This window comes from Peromyscus californicus, unplaced genomic scaffold (assembly GCF_007827085.1).
Source record: "Peromyscus californicus insignis strain IS unplaced genomic scaffold, ASM782708v3 Scaffold_21__1_contigs__length_65335640, whole genome shotgun sequence".
Taxonomy (NCBI): domain Eukaryota; kingdom Metazoa; phylum Chordata; class Mammalia; order Rodentia; family Cricetidae; genus Peromyscus; species Peromyscus californicus.
The window spans coordinates 28,461,027-28,479,634 of NW_026294514.1; the positions used below are offsets into that span (position 1 = coordinate 28,461,027).

At 55.3% G+C, this 18,608-nt stretch overlaps 2 protein-coding genes across 2 annotated transcripts in view; one reads left to right on the plus strand and one right to left on the minus strand.

The window, feature by feature from the left end:
- Positions 1 to 13,362, plus strand: part of Asic4 (acid sensing ion channel subunit family member 4) — a 23,964-nt gene extending 10,602 nt beyond the window's left edge. The window contains exons 2-10 of the mRNA XM_052749956.1: positions 7,742 to 7,886; positions 7,988 to 8,115; positions 8,301 to 8,463; positions 8,899 to 8,955; positions 11,173 to 11,326; positions 11,826 to 11,917; positions 11,997 to 12,076; positions 12,284 to 12,388; positions 12,537 to 13,362. Of these exons, the coding sequence (XP_052605916.1) occupies positions 7,742 to 7,886; positions 7,988 to 8,115; positions 8,301 to 8,463; positions 8,899 to 8,955; positions 11,173 to 11,326; positions 11,826 to 11,917; positions 11,997 to 12,076; positions 12,284 to 12,388; positions 12,537 to 12,650 (1,038 nt within the window). The 3' untranslated portion in view covers positions 12,651 to 13,362. The remainder of the gene's footprint in view (positions 1 to 7,741; positions 7,887 to 7,987; positions 8,116 to 8,300; positions 8,464 to 8,898; positions 8,956 to 11,172; positions 11,327 to 11,825; positions 11,918 to 11,996; positions 12,077 to 12,283; positions 12,389 to 12,536) is intronic.
- Positions 13,363 to 13,571: 209 nt separating this feature from the next.
- On the minus strand, positions 13,572 to 18,223 carry Chpf (chondroitin polymerizing factor). Its single transcript, XM_052749955.1, has 4 exons — positions 17,800 to 18,223; positions 16,265 to 16,838; positions 15,560 to 15,739; positions 13,572 to 15,251 (listed from the first exon to the last, which is right to left on the minus strand). The coding sequence occupies exons 1-4, from the start codon at positions 18,111 to 18,113 to the stop codon at positions 13,995 to 13,997; spliced, it is 2,325 nt and encodes a 774-aa protein (XP_052605915.1). The 5' UTR covers positions 18,114 to 18,223; the 3' UTR covers positions 13,572 to 13,994.
- Positions 18,224 to 18,608: the final 385 nt, after the last annotated feature.

Genomic DNA, 18,608 nt, shown 5'->3' on the forward strand with positions numbered 1-18,608 from the left:
GCCAGTGGGCCTTAGCCAGGTCCCCCTCCCCATCCACCACGGTTCTCTCTCGCTTACGCTTACGTTTGAACAGATCCTACCACCATTCCCAGACCCACCTTGGAGAAGGGCTCCCTGGAAAGCGTGTGGGTGGCATTGGGCACTGGGAACCGTGTACTCCACCTAGGCTACACTTCTACTCTCAGACCTACTGGAAGTGCGGGAAGTAGCGTGTCTTCCCTAAGTCTGTCTGATGTCCCTCCGGGGTGGCGGGCCAGCCAGCTTATTCAAAGATGCATTCCCTAACCCTCCAACTGGAACCAAACTCCTGTTGCATCGGCCATGGCCTTGGCTAGGATCTCCAGCACAGCATGGCCCACAGCCAGGGGTGTCTATTGTGTGACTGTTAGGTTTGTGTGTTCCGTTCCCTCTTGTTGGCCTGGCACTTTGAATACGCCTGGCACATGGTGTAGGTGCTCAGTGAACACTTTTTCAATGAATGCATGCATCCACATCAGACAGCAAACTCCTTGAGACAGTTTTGTTCTGGGATGTATCCCCAGCACCAAATACAGTGCCTGACACATTGTAAAGGCTCAAGGGATACTGTCTGACACATGGGTTGTTCCAGTACCCACCATTCTCGGCTCTGCTATATCATGTGACCCTGGCAACGTTTCTTACCCTCTGTGCCTCCATCATCTTGTCTGTGAAATGGGGACAATGAGAATAACTTCTATCATCCCCCCCCCAGCATTGAAGAGTTCATTTATGTAAAGCTCTCAAATCTGTGCTCGGTTCAGAGTAGGCATTTAGAAAATTAGCTGTTGCTAATGTGCTATGTTATCTCTTTTCTCATGCCAACTTGGAAGGGTACCTGATTTCATTCCCATTTCACAGATGAAAAATGGAGGATCAGGGGGGGGTGCAATGACGGAATCTGAATCCCACAGACTTCAGTAAGAACAGGTCCTGGAGGTAAGCCAGGGTGAGCTTTCCATCTGCTGGAAGAGCCGCGTCTCAGAGCCTGTGAGGTTTGCTCTGAAAGAGCTCCATGCTGATCAGTTCCTAAGGGCAGACATCTTTACCGAGAGGCAGAATGCCCTGTGAAGATGGGCCCAGTGGGGATCCAAAACCAAAGCAGCTGTGCTCTCTGACTGGAAGCTCCCTTCCTGAGGTCGGCCCCCCTCTCTGAGGGGCTGCCATGCATCACTCAGGAATTTATCTCTAATCTGCAGTCCTAACCGGAGGAGGATTGCTGGTTGCCTTTTATGGAGGTGCAAACCAAAGGCATGAAGAGATTGTCAGGCACTCAGCTCTTGATCACTGCCGCAAGTTGTTTGTTAAGGTTGATGGAAGAGGTGGGATTTGAACTCTGCTTTGTCAGGCTCAAACTCTTTTCCTTCCCCTGTGTTCGGAGGCTTCTGTATCTATTCCCAGCATCACAGACCAAAGCTGGGGTGTCATGCATATGACTTCACTTTACAAATATCTGTTTATTTAATGAAGGGGGGGTCTGACAGTGTTGCCCCAAATTCCTGGACTGAAACAATCCTCCTGCCTCAGACTCCTAAGTAGCTGAGACTACAGGGGGCTTGCCTTTGGGTCTGGTATTTTTTTCTCCTTTCAGACTTATAACTACCCCCATGAAACAAGGCAGGCAGACAATTTTCTGGAAGGTTCCATTTGACAGAAGAGAAAACTGGGGTTCAAAAAAGTCAAAAAATCACTAACCCAGGTTACGGGCTGTTGGAGGTGGACTGCAGTCAGACTCAGTGTCCACTGACTGGCAGGGAGGTGACAAAGTTATCGAAGAATGCTGGCACTGATTGGGGAGGTGGGCTGGGTTACAGTGCTGAATCTTTTTTTTTTTTTTTAAATTTATTTATTATGTATACATTATTCTGCTTGTGTATATCCCTTCAGGCCAGAAGAGGGCGCCAGATTTCATTACAGATGGTTATGAGCCACCATGTGGGTGCCGGGAATTGAACTCAGGACCTCTGGAAGAACAGCCAGTGCTCTTAACCTCTGAGCCATCTCTCCAGCCCTACAGTGCTGAATCTTATTCCCTGTGGGCTCTTGGACTTGAAGCTGGCATCTCTAGGCTTCTGCTTTAGCCTTGTTCAACGGGAGGGTTGGTCCGCGTGATCCCAAACTTTTGGCCAGCACAGACATCCAAGCATTTTGAGTTGGCACTGTCCTTCTTCCTCTGTCCCTGGAGAGGCTAGAGAAGGATGAAGTACTAAGCCTGGATCCTGGGTCACCCCTGAGTACAGCCATGGCTTAGGAGCTCTCCCACCCAGGGTGCTAGTCATGGCTGGATGAAGACGTATCCAGCCCTTTCTATTGGTCCACGGCGGACTCCCGGGCACTGCAGGGTAAAGGGGAGTTCATTTTGGGGCAGCTAAGGAGGAGGCACAGGGGTGGACCTCACAGAGGAGGGCAGAGGGATAAAGGAGAGGGGCCCCCATCCATAGAGAAGTAGCTAGGAGGTGCTGGGGTCTTGGCAGAAGCTGGGTGCCCAGAAGGCGGTGGAGATAAAGGCCAGGCTGCAGATTAGCTATGGGATTAGCTGCCCGGTCTTTGCTGCTTCTGGCTGCTTCTTATCTCCTGGAGGCCCAGGGCCTTCTCCCACATAGCTGAGCCCTGGCCCTACTAATTGACTATTAACCCTGTGGGCTCTGTGGCTACAGGGAGGAAGAGGAGCTAGGGAGGGCTGAGGGGGGGGGAGCTAGCAGCCAGGCAGAGAGAGCTATCTTGGGAAATGGGAGCTGTGGATGGATGGAGCTCAGAGGGCTGAGAGAGAAGCCATCGCTCAGGGGAGCAAGCTCTGGACAGATCTCTTCCAGCTCCTGATCATTGTCTCCGGCAGATGGGGAGGGTTGGGGATTGGGGGAGGGGAGAGAGAGGAGACTAGGGAGGGCCTCTGAGTAACCTTAGACCCATAGTAAAATCTAGGAGGAAGACAAGAAACTGAATACTCACATGGACACAGAGAAAAGTAAATAAGATAGAGGTAGACAGGGCAAGGGACAAAGGGGCCGGACAGCATCTAGGAGAGAAAGGGATGCTGGGATGATAAACAGGCTGGCCAATGGCTAGAAGCAGAGAAACTGAGTCCAGAGGCACTCTGGTTGGGTGCCCAGAAAAGGTAAACCAGGGAGCTAAAGAAGTGGAGAGACAGACAGATCGGGAAACAGGCAGTGATCCGGGCCACTGCTGTTGGGAGAGATAACCAGAGAGGGACCAGAGGAGGGCTGGCTAGAGGAAGCTGGTGGAGGGACCCTGGCTGTCCTGTTTACAGCCCATCCACTTTGAGCTCAGGGAAGTTCCGAGAGGTTACACACTCCAGCTCGGGCTGGTATACCATGGGACTGGAAGCCAAGATAGAGAGGAGGTGATAGGGATTTGACAGGATCAAGGCCCCATGGGCAGCGCTTCGAAGCTGAGGTTATCTGGAAATGGCCCTTCCACCATCAGGACACTTCTTGGCTCAGCGTCAACCCTCTCTGTGACTGGGCCCCCAGGCTCTCAACTCTTGTATACACATCCTCCTTTCAGACCAGTCCATGGGGAGGAAGCAGTGGACAGCCAGTGGGACCTTGCGGCTGAACGGCCGTGCCGTCTCCATGGAAGAAGCTGTGGGCTGTGCTGCCACCAGAATTCTACCACTTAGGAGCCAGTGGCTGGCTCCACCACCAATGTCTGGGCCAGGGACTGTCTCCGGGGCAACGACGTGCTCTTCCCAGCAGTGGGGCCTGACCCAGGCTGTGCAGGTGGCCCAGTCCTGACAGTCTGGCCTGTCCATTCTCTCTAGAGTGTCCTTTGAACCCGGACTATTTCCACACGCCTTCTGTGTCACTCACAGCCCCCCACCCCTGCCGGTATACAACCATGTCATCAGCACATTTGCTAGGTAACCAACTCCTCCCAAGTTAGGGATGAGGTCCATCGTGCAGGGGGCTGGACTCACTGTCCAGTGGCATGCGTCTGTGTACATATGTTGAAATATAAATCTACAGGACTGTTCTACCAAGGGAGCATCTTTCATCCACTGAGCCCACACCAGGTATTTCCTAAGTACTGATTGTATTGTACATGGGCTTCCGTCTGGTTCAGTTCTCTCCTGCCCTTTGCTGGCTGTGTGCACTTAGCCAAGCCCCTTTCCCTCTCTGAGTTTCAGTTACTTCATCCTTCACAGCGGCAACAATTACTTCATGTGGCTTGCGCCAACGCTCCAAGGAGAAAATATACCAAAAGCATTTCTAAAAAAGACCTGAGATGCCGGGTGGTGGTGGCACACACATTTAATCCCAGCACTTGGGAGGCAGAGGCAGGCAGATTTCTGTGAGTTCAAGGCCAGCCTGGTCTACAAAAGTGAGTTCCAGGGCAGCCAGGATTGTTACACAGAGAAACCATATCTCGGGGGAAAAAAATTCACCTGGGACGAAATGAGGATGTCTGATCATGCTTGACATTCTCCTGCCCTTAGCCTTTCCTTTTGCTAATCTCAGTGGACTTTGGGAATGCCAAGAGGGAAGGAAGCAGCGATCCATGCTTCAGGGAATTGGAGACCTGTGAGTGAGGCTAAGCTCCAGAGAGACTGTGGCATTGCTTGGCAGACACGCGTGAGCAACACAGACCCGGGGTTCCCTCACATAGCCTGGGCCTCATTTAGCCTCTCAACTCAAGCATGCACTCAAAACTGGCTGAGTTGGCAGGAACTGATTCCAGCGTCTTCTTGGCCTGAAACAGGAAGATGTTGGGCACTTCTACATTCCCTGGATCTGCCTTTCCCATGTTACTAGGGAGTCAGGAGTCTTGCACTCAGCCCACTCCAGGTTCCTCTCCCTCCACAGACATGTCCCAAGACCATGACTAGGCCCAAGCTGTCTTGCTTGACTCTTGTATCTTCTAGTCATTTTCAGTTTCAGCACCGGAGATGGAACATAGGACCCCCTACCCCCACGGCATTCAGTCTACCACTGAGCTATATTCCTGGCCCTCTTTACTTTTTTAATTTCGAGATAGGGTCTCACTAAGTTGCTGGAGCTAGGCTTGAACTCAGTTTGCAGCTCAGGCCAGCCGTGAATTTATAGTCCTCCTGCCTCAGTCCGGAGCTGCTGGGATTACAGGCCTGTGCCACCGTGCCTTGTTCAACTAGACCTGTCTACTTACTGTGTGGTCCACGGACCAGCAGGTTTGTAGAAACGCAGAATTTCGTTCCAGGGAGTCCTTCTACCTCCATGTACTAAACCAGAAGCAGCACTTTACAAAGGGGATCTGGGTATGAATCGGCATTTGAGGAACACTGATCTTGGAGACCTCTGCAAGCTGGTCCAGTTCTCTGAGCTTCTGTCTCCTCATTTGCCCTCTGGGTAGTTGTGGAGGTTCGATTAGCCTGAGCATGGACCCTAACATGCCTGGGGCACTTTGAATGCTCTAAGGTGTCTGTGATGCCCACTCCTGTGAGGTCCCTGGGATGCTCCACAGGGGACCTACTGTGATGGAGGGTACAGGTGGAGACAGGACTGGATCCAGATGGGGACAAGGACTGGACCCCAGAAGCTGGAGGGGACAGAAGACACTGAGAGGAAGGGGCTGAGGAATGGAGTTGAAGGTACAGAGGAGCAGGGGAAGGAAGGTCCAGTACGAGGACATCCCATCTCTCTCCATCCTGAGGATGCTAGTAATGAATTATGGGAGTGGCTGGAGCTTTGCATCCCCATGAGTTCCATCCGACCAGACCACTAGCTGTGTGGCCTCATTCCAGTCCCTACACCTCTCTGAGCTTCAGTTTCCTTTTCTGTAACCAAGGTCATTAAACACGTCTAAAATCAGAGGCCCTGGGTAGATGACACAGCGTAGCAGTAGGTGTTTTCATGTTTTGTAAATGTCAAGGCGCCTGCTCTGCGCCTTTTGTTGTTGTTTCAGAAATCAGTTTGGGAGGAGGAAGTACTGGGGTAGGGGGTGGGGTGGGGGTAGGAGATTGCTGAAGCTGCAGATAGCTAACTCACCAGAGGAGGGAGGACAGAACTCCACCACCACCCCCCAAGATGTCCCCGGCGGTCCCCTCAGACTGCCTCAGAACTCCACTTCCCAGCTCTCGGCCCAGCCTCTTCCTTCAGCACTCAGTCAAGCCTGGGGAGATTCTTTCCCCTTCACGCCACTTCGTGCCCCTTCCCAGCTCTTACAGTGTGAGCACGTGCATTCCCAGGAAAGGGGTGGAGATAGTGTTGGGGCACACTGACCCCCTTGCCCCCAGAGAAGGTGCTGCCTGTGATGGGTTTGACCCAGGGGCACGTCTCTGTGGGGTGAGCCTGGCAGGGGGCAGCTAGAATCCGCCTCTTTTTCAGTAGCTCTCCCATTCCAGCTGCTCAGTGACTCCAGGCAGCCACTAAAATCCCCCGGCTGAGCCTGTGCCTTCATCTTTGGGTCACCAGCGCCATCTGGTGTCTGAGGGGAAGAATGCTCATCAAGGAGACGAGCTGGGCTTTGGATAGGAAAGGTTTACGAAAGCTCCTTCTGTGCCCCACCGTGGGACAAGTATATGGGACACCAGGCGGGTTCCTGCTCCTGTGCAGAGTGCTCTCTAGTGGAGGACATGGGCAATGGTCAGGAAGTGAGTAGATGAGCAAAATCTCAGGCCTTGATGCATATACTGAACAATTTAACAGAGTGAGCATGGGGTGTGAGGTGAGTGGGGCGCCTGGAGAGGGAGCGACAACAAAAATCTGAGGTGAACGGGAGTACCAGATGTTTGAGTTTGTCACAGTTGCAGGAGTGGAGGGGCAGAAGAGGGTCAGGGCCACACTGAAGGGCCACTTTAAGGCTAGGGAAAGAGTCTGGCTTCATTCTCTGGAAAATGGGAAGCCATTGTTGTTTAGGGTAGTCTTGTTTAAAAGTAAGTTTTACTGGGGCTGGGGGATGGCTCAGTGGATGAAGGGCTTGCCATGCCAGCGTGAGGACTTTGAGCATCCATGTAAAAAACTGGACACGGGGGCACGTGCCTGTAATCCCAGTGCTGGGGAGGCAGAGAAAAGAGGATCCCTGGAGCTTACTGGCCAGCCAGCCTCGCCAAATTGATGATCTCCATGCTCCGTGAAAGGCTTTGTCTCCAAAAGTAAGGTGGAAGGTGACTGGGGAAGACACTTGTTTTTAAATCTCTGGCCTCCACCTGAAGGTACAGACCGGGTACAAATGCACACAAGCACAATAACGAAGTAAGTCTTATTGTGAATCCCTTGTTGTGTATCTGTAGCATGGTGTGTAAGCTACAGACAAAATCTGGCAGGGGGACTTGGTTGGCTTGAGTGCTTTGACAGCCGTGTAGAGAATAGAAGGAAGGGGTGGATGAAGGGAGGACCAGGTAGGTGGAGACCGTGTTAGTTTGCTATGGGAGGGGAGGAGGTGCAGATTTTAGGGATCCTGATTCAAAAAACTAAGTAGCAATAAGAGGACCCTTTACTCAGTGGAGGGAAGGCAGGACGGGAATAGCAAGCGTCTGAGCCTGGCATGGTGGTGCACACGTGTATTCCCAGAGCTCGTGTGGTTAGAGCAAGAGGATTGTGAATTCAAGGCCAGCTATATGGGGAGCTCTTGTTCACACAGTGCAGCAACTCTTGGGCAGAGAAATTCCTGGGGTGCTGCAAGGCCCTGGGGAGGAGTAGATCCAACTTGATCGACACAGTGAGAACCTGCCAGAATATTTTTTTTTAAAAAAGGAGTTCTGTTACTGACATGTTCTATCTCCCTCCAGGTCTACACTCGCTATGGGAAGTGTTACACCTTCAATGCAGATCCTCAGAGCTCACTGCCCAGCCGGGCTGGTGGCATGGGTAGTGGCCTGGAGATCATGCTAGACATCCAGCAGGAGGAATACCTACCCATATGGAGGGAGACAAGTATGGGGCAGGGAAAAGGATAAGGGCCAACTCAGGGGTGGGGCCTGGGTTCTGCGCTCTGCCTGGAGTAGGTTCTGAAGCTCTTCATCTCTGCTGGGCAGATGAGACGTCATTTGAGGCTGGTATCCGGGTGCAGATCCACAGCCAGGAGGAGCCTCCCTACATCCATCAGCTGGGGTTCGGTGTGTCCCCAGGCTTCCAGACTTTTGTGTCTTGCCAGGAACAGCGGGTGAGCATTTCCAGCTAGGCCTAGCCTGGGCACAGCGCGAATCTCTGTTTCAAGGGATGCTGGCCAGATCTGCCTTGCAGACATCCCGTCTGCCAGCCCCATGGCCTTGCTGGGGCTACTGACACTGGAGGACTGGCCTTGACCGACACGCTTGGCTTTGACCTTGTCATGCCCCATCTCTGCAGCTGACTTATCTGCCCCAGCCTTGGGGCAACTGCCGGGCGGAGAGCGAGCTCAGGGAGCCTGAGCTTCAGGGCTACTCAGCCTATAGTGTGTCTGCCTGCCGACTGCGGTGTGAGAAGGAGGCCGTGCTCCAGCGCTGCCACTGCCGGATGGTGCACATGCCAGGTGGGCACCTCCAGCCAGTCTCTGGTGCCACTCTTCTGGGCTCTTGAACTTCCAGGGGCAGAAACATGCGTACAATATGTACATGTGTCCACACTCGTGAGCATGTGCTCATGGGTATGTCTGGATATTTTTCCCATGTTTGGGAATGCATGTATATACATGCTTGTGGGCATGCTAATATATATTTGCTGTGTATGTGTGTGTGTTGGGGTTGTGTGCATGAACGTAAGAGTATACACATGGTTGTGTAAGTAAGTGAATGATTACATGTGTATGTGTATATATGCATTTTCATTGTTTTTATGCATGAGTATGCATACGTTGATCTGTTATGTCTATGTGCAAACATGCATATATGTGGATGCCCACATGGGTGTGTGGTAAGGGAGAAGGGAAAGGACTGTAGATCTCAGAAATACTCTTCTCTCCTTCCAGGCAATGAGACCATCTGCCCGCCAAATATCTACATTGAATGTGCCGACCACACACTGGGTGTGTGCTGCCTTCCCTTTCCCCGCCTCTCCCCGCTCTCTTCATCCTCTGAGTACCCTTCTTCTCCTCTGTGGCTTCTCACCTCTCCTCCCAACCTGTCCTGGGGGAGGGTCTTGCTGAGCTTGAGCTTTATCTCACACCTGAGGGGGACAGGCCTGAGGGCTTCCGCAGGTTCAGACACTTGGGCAAGTGGTAACAGGCCATGGGGAGATATCGCAGAGAACCCAAGACCGTGAGTGAAGGGCTGGGCTTCTCATCTCAGTTCTGCGCTCCCCCTCTCCCCCTATCCCCCCTCTCTCTGAGAAAGTGAAATGACTTCTGAGCCCCAGGAAAAATACATCGCTGGATGTCAGTATGGATAAAACAAACTCCAGCTTTCCACAGGCCTCACCTGATCTGCAGCTCATCCACCCACCCACCCATCCACCCACCCACCCACCCACCCACCCATCCACCCACCCATCCATCCACCCACCCACCCACCCATCCATCCACCCACCCATCCACCCATCCATCCATCCACCCATCCATCCATCCATCCATCCATCCATCCATCCATCCATCCACCCATCTATCCACTCACCCACCCCCCTAACAACTGACTGATTCATTCTCTAGACCTATTCAACCTGTTCTGAGTGTTGAGAATGAGGGACCAAGAGTCCTGTCCATGAACACTTAGTGAGGATCCATGCTAACAGTGTAACAGTTCTTGAATAGGATGTTAGAAGGGCCTGGGGAGGGACATGTGGCCCCCTCCTCTAGAAAGGCCAGAGGATTCTACATGGAAAGCTACATATTAGCAGAGATGTGAAGGCCTCCAGGAGTAGGGATAGCATGTCCCATGTCCCAGATATCTTGTGGCTAGAGGAAGCATGCTTTGTCTAGATCACCCAAAGGTCAGTATAGCTGGAGGCAGAGGTCAAGGGAGGCAGCAGAAAGTAGAAGAGGGAGGTTCTGGGAAGCCAACCAGGGCTTGAGGCTAAGTGGAAAGGTGAGTGGGTGAGATACAGAAGCTTGAAGCAGGACACCAGCTAGGAGCTCACTGCAGAAATCTAGATGTGATGGACCTCTGGGGATGCATTTGAGATGCTGGGGTAGCAGACCGGTGTACCGAGACCTCCTCTATGCCCCATACCACCTGCACCTGTCGGGTGTGCAAGAGAAGAACATTAAAAAAAAGGAACAGGGCGGGCAGCGGTGGCGCCTTTAATCCCAGCACTCGGGAGGCAGAGCCAGGTGGATCTCTGTGAGTTCAAGGCCAGCCTGGTCTACAGAGTGAGATCCAGGACAGGCACCAAAACAACACAGAGAAAACCTGTCTTGAAAAACCAAAAAGAAAAAAAAAAAAAAAAGGAACAGACATCAGCTGGAGAAGGGGAGCCATGGGTGTGGTGAGAGTCCACGAAATAAGTGACACCAGGGAGCCTTCACTCTCGGGCCGGAAGGAAGGAAGGAAGGATGGATGGATGGATCACGGAGCAGAGAGAGAGAGACAGAGACAGACAAAGAGAGTCAGAGAGACAGAGAGAGACAGAGAGAGACAGAGAGAGAGCGCGCACCTAGGGCTGTTTGAGAGGAGCAGACAGTGGCAGTGTGGTACAAGAGGAAGAATGCACCCTCTACCTACCTGTGGCCTGGAAACTGGAGAAACGGGAAAGAAGTACCCAGGCTCCTCTGCCCTCTCTTCCTCACCTGCCTGACCACAGGCTGGAGGGCAAAGGGGTCAAGGTGATGGATTTGACAAGGATCAGCAGCCTCCCGGGGCATAAGGCAAGGAGGAAGAGGGTGGAAAGGGGGCCTGCAGGGGCGAGCAGGGACATGGAGCATATCAAGTGTGTGAACCCTGTTTGTTCTGTCCATCTGTCCATCCACCCATATTCCCTCCCTTCCATCCCAGCATCCTTTCCTTAACTCCCTGTGTGTCTGAGACCTCGTGTTGACTAATTCTGGCAGATATGCTCTCACCTTCTGAGCCACGGGCCCTCCTTGTCCCAGGCAGCTGGGGACAGAGGGAGAGATCTGTGGAGGCGCTGCCGTCATGGGTAGTTTAAAGTTGGTTTGAGGCGGCCTGCAATCAGCATGCTCTAGGAGGTGGCAAGTCTGGCCCCTCGGATGGACTTGCCAGCTCAGGATAGACTCTGTGCCTGTCCCCATAGCTAGTGGGGCTGTGGACCACCCACCCCACCCCAGCTGGTGCCTGTCTTTGTGTCGCAGACTCCCTGGGCGGAGGCTCTGAGGGCCCATGCTTCTGCCCCACCCCGTGCAACCTGACTCGCTATGGCAAAGAGATCTCCATGGTCAAGATCCCCAACAGGGGCTCTGCCAGGTACCTGGCGAGGAAGTACAACCGCAATGAGACCTACATCCGGTAAGCCATGCCCACAGATGGGCTCTGTGGAGAGGGCCCTTGGGCAGGCCCCGGGCAGAGTAGGGACTGAGAATGAGCTGCTGCTTTGTGTGTATTGGATATCCTGCCAGGAATGCCATTCACAATCTTACTAACTGCCATCCTTTGAGTTACATCCTGGTCCACTTCCAGGAAAGCCCTTCCCGGCCCAAGTCTGAGCTGCCACAGCTCCTTGTACCCACCCCTGCCACTGCTGATGCCAGTGTTTTAGACCCATTTATGTCTTTCTCCTCTGATACGTAGGGAGATCGAGGCCAGTGTGGACTATATGAAACCCTTTCTCAGAAAAACAAAGCAAAACAACCACAAAGCTAACACAGCTGGACCCGGCTCCCTCTGAAGCCACCAGCTCCCCAGCACATAGGGGTCTTAGATCAGGATCAGCTAGCCTGAGGATGCCCTTGACCGCTGCCCCCTCAAGACCAGCAGCCCCACATAGCTGTCCTTTCACACTTCCCAGGGAGAACTTCCTAGTCCTGGATGTCTTCTTCGAGGCCCTAACGTCTGAAGCCATGGAACAGCGAGCAGCCTATGGCCTGTCAGCCCTGCTGGGTAAGCCCTGATCTTTGCCCCCACTCATGTGTGGATCAGCCCAGCCTGTCCCCACTGACCCTGCCCTCTTGCTCCTCAGGGGACCTTGGGGGACAGATGGGCCTGTTCATTGGGGCTAGCATCCTCACCTTGCTGGAGATCCTTGACTACATCTATGAGGTAAGGGCATGTAGGAAAGGCAATGTGAATGGACATGGCTCCTAGGTGGGCTGGTCTGGCTGGACAGTGGGCTCAGGGTTCTAGAAGTGCCTGAGGGTCTGGCTCTGAAGAGGCTGGGTTGGGGATGAGGACCTACCCTATGAAAGGGGTTGCTAGGCAACAAGTCCTTTAACTGAGACCCTTCTATACACCACCTTGACCTGCAAGGTCTCCTGGGATCGACTCAAGAGGGTGTGGCGACGGCCCAAGACCCCACTGCGGACATCCACGGGGGGTATCTCCACTTTGGGGCTACAGGAGCTGAAAGAACAGGTGAGTAACTTACTCTCCTCCCAACCTGGAGAGCACCCTCTCTCCAAGGCCTAAAAGTTCCCAAAACACCCCAGAGGAGAAGGAAAAGCCATTGTTGAGACTTGAGTACACAACTTGACCACTGTCCCCTCCCTTTGTCATTTTACAGAGTCCCTGTCCAAGCCGGGGGCGTGCTGAGGGTGGAGGAGCTAGCAGCCTGCTTCCCAACCATCACCACCCCCACGGGCCCCCAGGAAGCCTCTTTGAAGACTTTGCTTGCTAGGATGGTGCTGTGTGGGGAAGTACCCATGAGTCTGGGACTCTACCCACCCAGGCCCCCCCCACATCTCCTGGTCCTGGGACAGAAGACCTGGGGCAGCCCAGGGCTAAGGGAAGGGGGTGGTGCTCACTGAGAGGCCAGGACTGGGGTCCTGCTCTCCCCGACCCAGGCTTGGCTGCCTTGCACAAGGGTCCTTCTTGTCCACACTCCCTGCTCCCAGGCGGGTGTCCAGGAAGGGCTGAAGACCAGACTAGAGGCCCCTGAGGAGGGGAGGGAGGAAGAGAAAGACAGGGGAGGTGGAACCCTGGCAGGGCCCCGCTGTACATTTGTATATATTTAGGGACTGGGTGGGGGTGGGACACAGACATACAAGGGTGGGGCTGCAGGGGAGGGTGACACGGGATAGTCAGGGTCCCAGCCCTAGAGGTAGATGGCAACTCCTTGGGACCTAGGCATGTTGGGCTGGTTCTACTTCCCTCTCTCCAGGCCCAGCTCCCCTCTTGGCAGGGGGAGTGGGTGGCCCAGCAGGCCTGGCCCAGCTCCCAGTCCCCCCTGTACCAGCCCCACCACAAGTTCCCTCCATGAGGAGCGGGCGGAAGACCTTTCAGACCTCGGCCAAGCTTAGCGGGAGGGGGAGCGGCCTTCTCAGTCCTTGCTTCCTAAAGACTGGTTTTATAAAGTGCAGGCGAAATTGGGAATAAAGAGTCACAAAGAATTCTGTGTCTGTGTGTGTGTGTGTGAGAGCGCGCACGCATGAGCGTGCTGGCATACACTTGCCAGGGGCTGGGCAGCTGTAGGACTTGATCCCTGTAAAAGGAAATGAAAGCCCTCACAGAAACAGGGCCCCTCCATCCTTAGAGTCAGTTCTCACCGCTCCCACGCCTGTCTTGCCAAAACTCTGAATCACCAGTCTATACTCATTAGTCCACATGGAGTCAGTTTATTAAAGCCAGGGCTTCATCATGGATCCAGAAGGGAGAAGGTGGTAGATACCATACCCCTCCCTCCTTTCTCTGTTCCCTCCTTCTCCAACAACCCATCTACAGCCCAGCTCCCCGGACAAGATCCCAGGAACCATGGCTGGCGTCAGGCATAAATACAGAGGCCACAGCCTGAGTCAGCAGCGTCAAGGGGGGAGGGAGGGGGCGGGGCAGAGAGACTGGACAAGAGAGGATGGCTCTAGGGCACCTCTCTCAGGGCTTGTCCTGAGCCCACGGGCCCACAAAGCAAAAGACAAGGGACCAGTGGGCTGCCCTAGGGTCTGAGGCTACCGCCAGCCCTGTCCAGCGAGGCTGGCGTGTGGCTCCAGGTTATCCGGGAAGAACAGGAAACAGGTAAGGAAGGGGCTTAGGTGCTATTGCCCTGTTCCTGCTCAAAGAGTAGCATGGCAAGCTGGGTGCGGGAGCCGAGGCCCTCGAGTACACTCTGGCGACAGCGGTGGTACAGGTCCTCACTGAGGCGCGCACTGCACGGCTGGGCCCGGTAGCGCTGCAGCAGGGCCGGCTCCACCGCCCGCAGCACGTGCAAGCTGGAGAAGCGCAGAAACAGCTCATACACGTCCAGGCTCTCCAGCAGCTCCTCCTCCTGCTCGGAGGCTGCCACCAGCCGTCCCCGGGCCGCCACGTAGTCGGAGTTGTAGAAGCACGCCTCGCTGGCAGCCTGGCGATCAAAGTGGCCGGTGTCCCGGCCCAGTTCCGGCGGACCAGGCCCCTGAGGTGGAGCCACGGCGGGGTGAAAGGCCTGGAAGTGCATGGGGAAGAAGGCCTGCCAGCCAGAGATGGCGTGCATCCGGCAGCGGTTCAGGAAGTCGGGTGTGAGCACTGTGTCTGGCCCGGCCAGCAGGAACAGAGTGTCTAGTGGGTGCTTCTTGGAGAGGAGATCCATGAGACGCAGCGGAGAGGGTGCAGCTGTCTGCACACTGAGCCAGGGCACTCGGGCACCAGGGAAACGCCGCTCTAGCTCTGCCACGTGGGCCTTGACAGGTGCGAAGACATCTGCGTGGGCCGCTCGCTGGGCCTGGCGTGGCTCATACAGCAGCAGCAGGGTCAAGGATGCTGCATCACCGGGCTCCAGCGCTGCAGTGGCGAAGGCCTCCAGGAAGCCGGAAGCCAGGTCGCGCTCGGCTGCGGCCAGCGGAAGTAGCACAGTGAGCCGAGAAGCCTCCGTGACATAGGGCACCGGCAAGATCTCCACCCGGCTCAAGGGCCGGAGGAGCTGTACTCTTCGGGTGAGGGGCCAGCGGCCACCCTGGGGCGTCAGTGCTTCCAGCCGCAAGTCTAGTGTGTACTCCATGCCTCGGGCTGGATCGAAACGCCGGTAGCCATTCACCAGCTGCTGCTTCTGGAGCCGCAGTGCTGGTTGGTAACGTCGGTTGAGTTCCTCTAAGGCTGTCCCCAGAACATCAGCCACGTCAGCCTGGTCGGCCCCACGCAGCGGGCAACGGGGCGAGCCATCAGCACAGGAGAAAGCGTACTGTTCCGTGAAGTAGTCCCAGCGCAGAACCTCAAAGCGTGAGGCGGGGCGAGATGGTGCTGGAATGCCTACTGGCCAGGTAGAAGCCCGTTCCCCATCAGCAGCCAGTCTGCTCGTATTCTGGATTTCCCACTGGGCCAGAAAATAGACCATGAGCAAAGCAGGAAGCCACAGAGCCAGTAGACACCTAGAGGCTATGTGGGCAGTGATACTCAAGGAGGACCCGCAGCCTACTGCAAACCTCTGCTCACCCAAGGGCCCCACACAGTCTCTCCACAGGTTGAGGCCGCTTGAAAATTAAAAGGGGGGATTTCCTGGAGGTTCCACAGAGGTCAAAGAAAGACCTGGGATTTTAGCGCTGACTTTTTATTCCCCACGATCTCTCAGAACCTGTTCCCCTTCACCCCTTGATTCCCCCAACCCTCAACACCAGATTGTACCTGCAACTGTTGAATCTCCTGGTACGTGCGGTCCAGCTCAGCCCGGGCAAATGCCTTGTGTAGCTGGTACATGTGCACAGGATCACGCACAGGGTGGGCTGTCAAGGCGTTGCGGAAACGGGAGTCCCCCTCCTGCACAGGTTCCCCAGGGCTCAGCTCCAGATAGCTGTAGTGTACCCCCTGCGGAGAGGAAGGGAGGCATCCATAGAGAGGAAGGGAGGCATCCATAGAGAGGAAGGGAGGCATCCATAATGGGAACAATAACAGAACGGTCTTCCCCCATCTCCCAGCTAGTGTCTCATCTCCTGATGCTATGGACTTGGGAGTCAGAGTTCTGTAGATTTTAAGTCAATGTGATCAGCTGATGTTGTACAACCCTGGCCAAATCTCTTTGAGCTCATCTGTGAAAGCTGCCTCAGAGGTGTCCACGGGACTCAATAAAATAACTGACCCTGAATACACACAGTATGCAGGCATCTCTTACTTTTCCCTAATCCCTACACAGCCCTGCCTAATAACTGTTCCCATCTGCATGCACCGGGCTACTGAAGCTCAGATCTAGTAATTTACCTAGGACCACTGGGATTTTTAAAAATGATAGATTTAACATGGAAACCCAGGCCTCTCTCTCTACCACTCCATATCTCTCCTGGGAACTATGCAAGCTCTGAGAGGAGACACTAACGGGGAGCCTCATCTTCCTACCTCATGGTCACCAGTACAGCCCACGCCCGTGGCATCAAGGATGCACCGTCCCAACCACTCATCTGGGCGAGCACTGACGATGTCGTTGCGGCAGCTTTCCAGGTGGGGGCGCAGCTGCTGCAGCAGCGTGCGCGACAGTAACACTCCAAAGCCCCCGTGGCAGTAGCGGCCTGGGGTGGTCTCTCCACCGATGAAGTCCTGGGGCCGACCAAGATAGAGATGGGTTGCCGAGGCAAGGCTGAGGTGGCCAGCTAGACGGTCCAGTCCGTGCGCCTCAGTGTAAGTGGCATCGGGCACTAGGAAAAACCAGTCAAAGTCATCGCCGTGTTGCTCCAGCAGGTGGCGTAGCGCCAGGTGCAGGTGTCCGATGGGCCGCTCTTCGCCCAGTGTCACCACGGCCATGCCTGATGGGGTCCGGCGACCCCGAGCACCCGTCAGGAACAATACACGCTCCAATCGGTGTCCCAGAGTTCGGTTCACAGCCACGCCCAGTGTAGGCAACGTGGCCTGTGAGGTCAGCACTGCCACCAGCAGCCTCTGCCTGATGCCCAGCTCCGTGCTGATATACCGAGTTCTGGGAAAAGACAGTTACAAACAGAATAGCACACAGGCTCCGCCTGTTCTTTCTTCTCTGGGCCTGTTTTGCACCCATAAACAGGGTAAGAATAATATCTCTCCCACAAGGCATGAGAATTTAAGGGAAATACAGGTCTTAGCGTTTAGGAGATAGCAATTTTCATGCAGGTAAAGAGAGAGAGAGAGATAGTAGATCTAATTCCAGGTTTCACAGGATAGTAGTTGTGTCCCTAAGCGTGACACTTAATTTGAGCCACCTGTAAAATGGGACTGGTTGTATTTAAACAGTAAAGTGCTTGGCACACCTTGCATATACTTCCTGCTATACGAAGATGCTGTCATTCCCCCCAAGAATGTCCTACTACTAATGATGTGTAGGAATATATGCCACAGTGTTGTAGAGAATGTCTTTCCAGAAGGGGCAAACTATGACAGTAACTCACCTTCCTAAGGTAGAAGGTAACTTGTACAACTGGAAGTCACTGTTACTTAGAAGGAATTACTTCAGTTCGTGGGCAGAGGCATCAATGTGATGAGTACCTTCCTCCCTCTCCCATCTCATCCCAAGGTGGCCCTTGAAACCCATCGAGGAATGAAATACAGGTAAATTCCAGTTCCCTCCGTTTTCTTTCTTCTTCTTTATACACTTATCCTCCTTAACACTAATTTCTCTAATCCTAAACAGACCAGCGAGGGGCCGAGAGGGTCTTTGGGGAACTATGGGTGCAGCCTGTTTAGCTCAGCTCAGATCCGAGCGTGATCCAGAAAAAGCTTCAAACTGGCCCCCTGCCTCCCTGGAAAGCAGGGTCATAGGAAGTAATCGAGGCCCAAGGACTTCCTGGCCGGCCAGCCCCTTCCTTCCGGAGCCTGACCCGGCCTCCGGCGGCCTCCCCAGCACGCGCGTCCGGGTTGGTACCCGGGGAGGAGGGGGGGGGGAGGCGGATGGAGCGGATCAGTACCTGACGGCTTTCTTGGCGGCCTGGCCGGGCTGTGCCGGGTGGTAGGGCAAGACACGAGGCTCCCAGCTCTCACCGGCGCCGGCGCCGGCCCCGGGTCTCTCGCGCTCCGCTCCGGGCTGCACCGAGTTGGGCCGGCGCGCCGCGTTGGTGTTGCCGCGCGGCGGCAGCTCAGAGTCTCCGGGTTGGGGCGGCCCCGGGCCGCAAGGCTCCTCCACCCAGGTGACGCTGAGCAGGCTCAGGGTGAAGCCCAGGGAGATGCCCACGGCCACAGGCCCCGCGGGCCGCAACACGGACAGCAGTAGCGACGCCCGCATGGCGTCCCGACAGCGGGCCCCCGGCCCCCGCGCAGCCCCAGGAGGCTCCGAGGGGGCGGGACCGGGGAGGGGGCGGATCCGGAGGGCCCGGGCCCAGCAGGCGGGCCCGCTCCCTCCCCGCCGAGCAGAGCCAGCAGCGAAAGCCGGAACCCCCGCGCTGCTCCGCTGCCCCTCCAGCTGCGCTCCGCGTCCCGGGCCTCCCAGGCGGCTGCTGTCCGACGTGTCATGCGAGGGCCCCGCCCCCGAGGTGGGGTCTCAGCCGTCAGCTACCGGAGAGGGATGGAGGGGGAGGAGGTTAAAGGGGAAGGACCCCCGGAAGTGCCCCCTCCTCAGCGGCGGAGAGGCAGACGCCGGGGGGCGGAGTCCCCCTGCTTCCCTCGGCGCGGTTGGTGCATCCCGGGTGACGTCAGAAGCAACCCGCCCCCTGCCTGGATGGTGCACCCTGAGTGACGTCAGGAGCAGAGGCCGGAGCTGTCCATCAGCACCAAAGGCCGC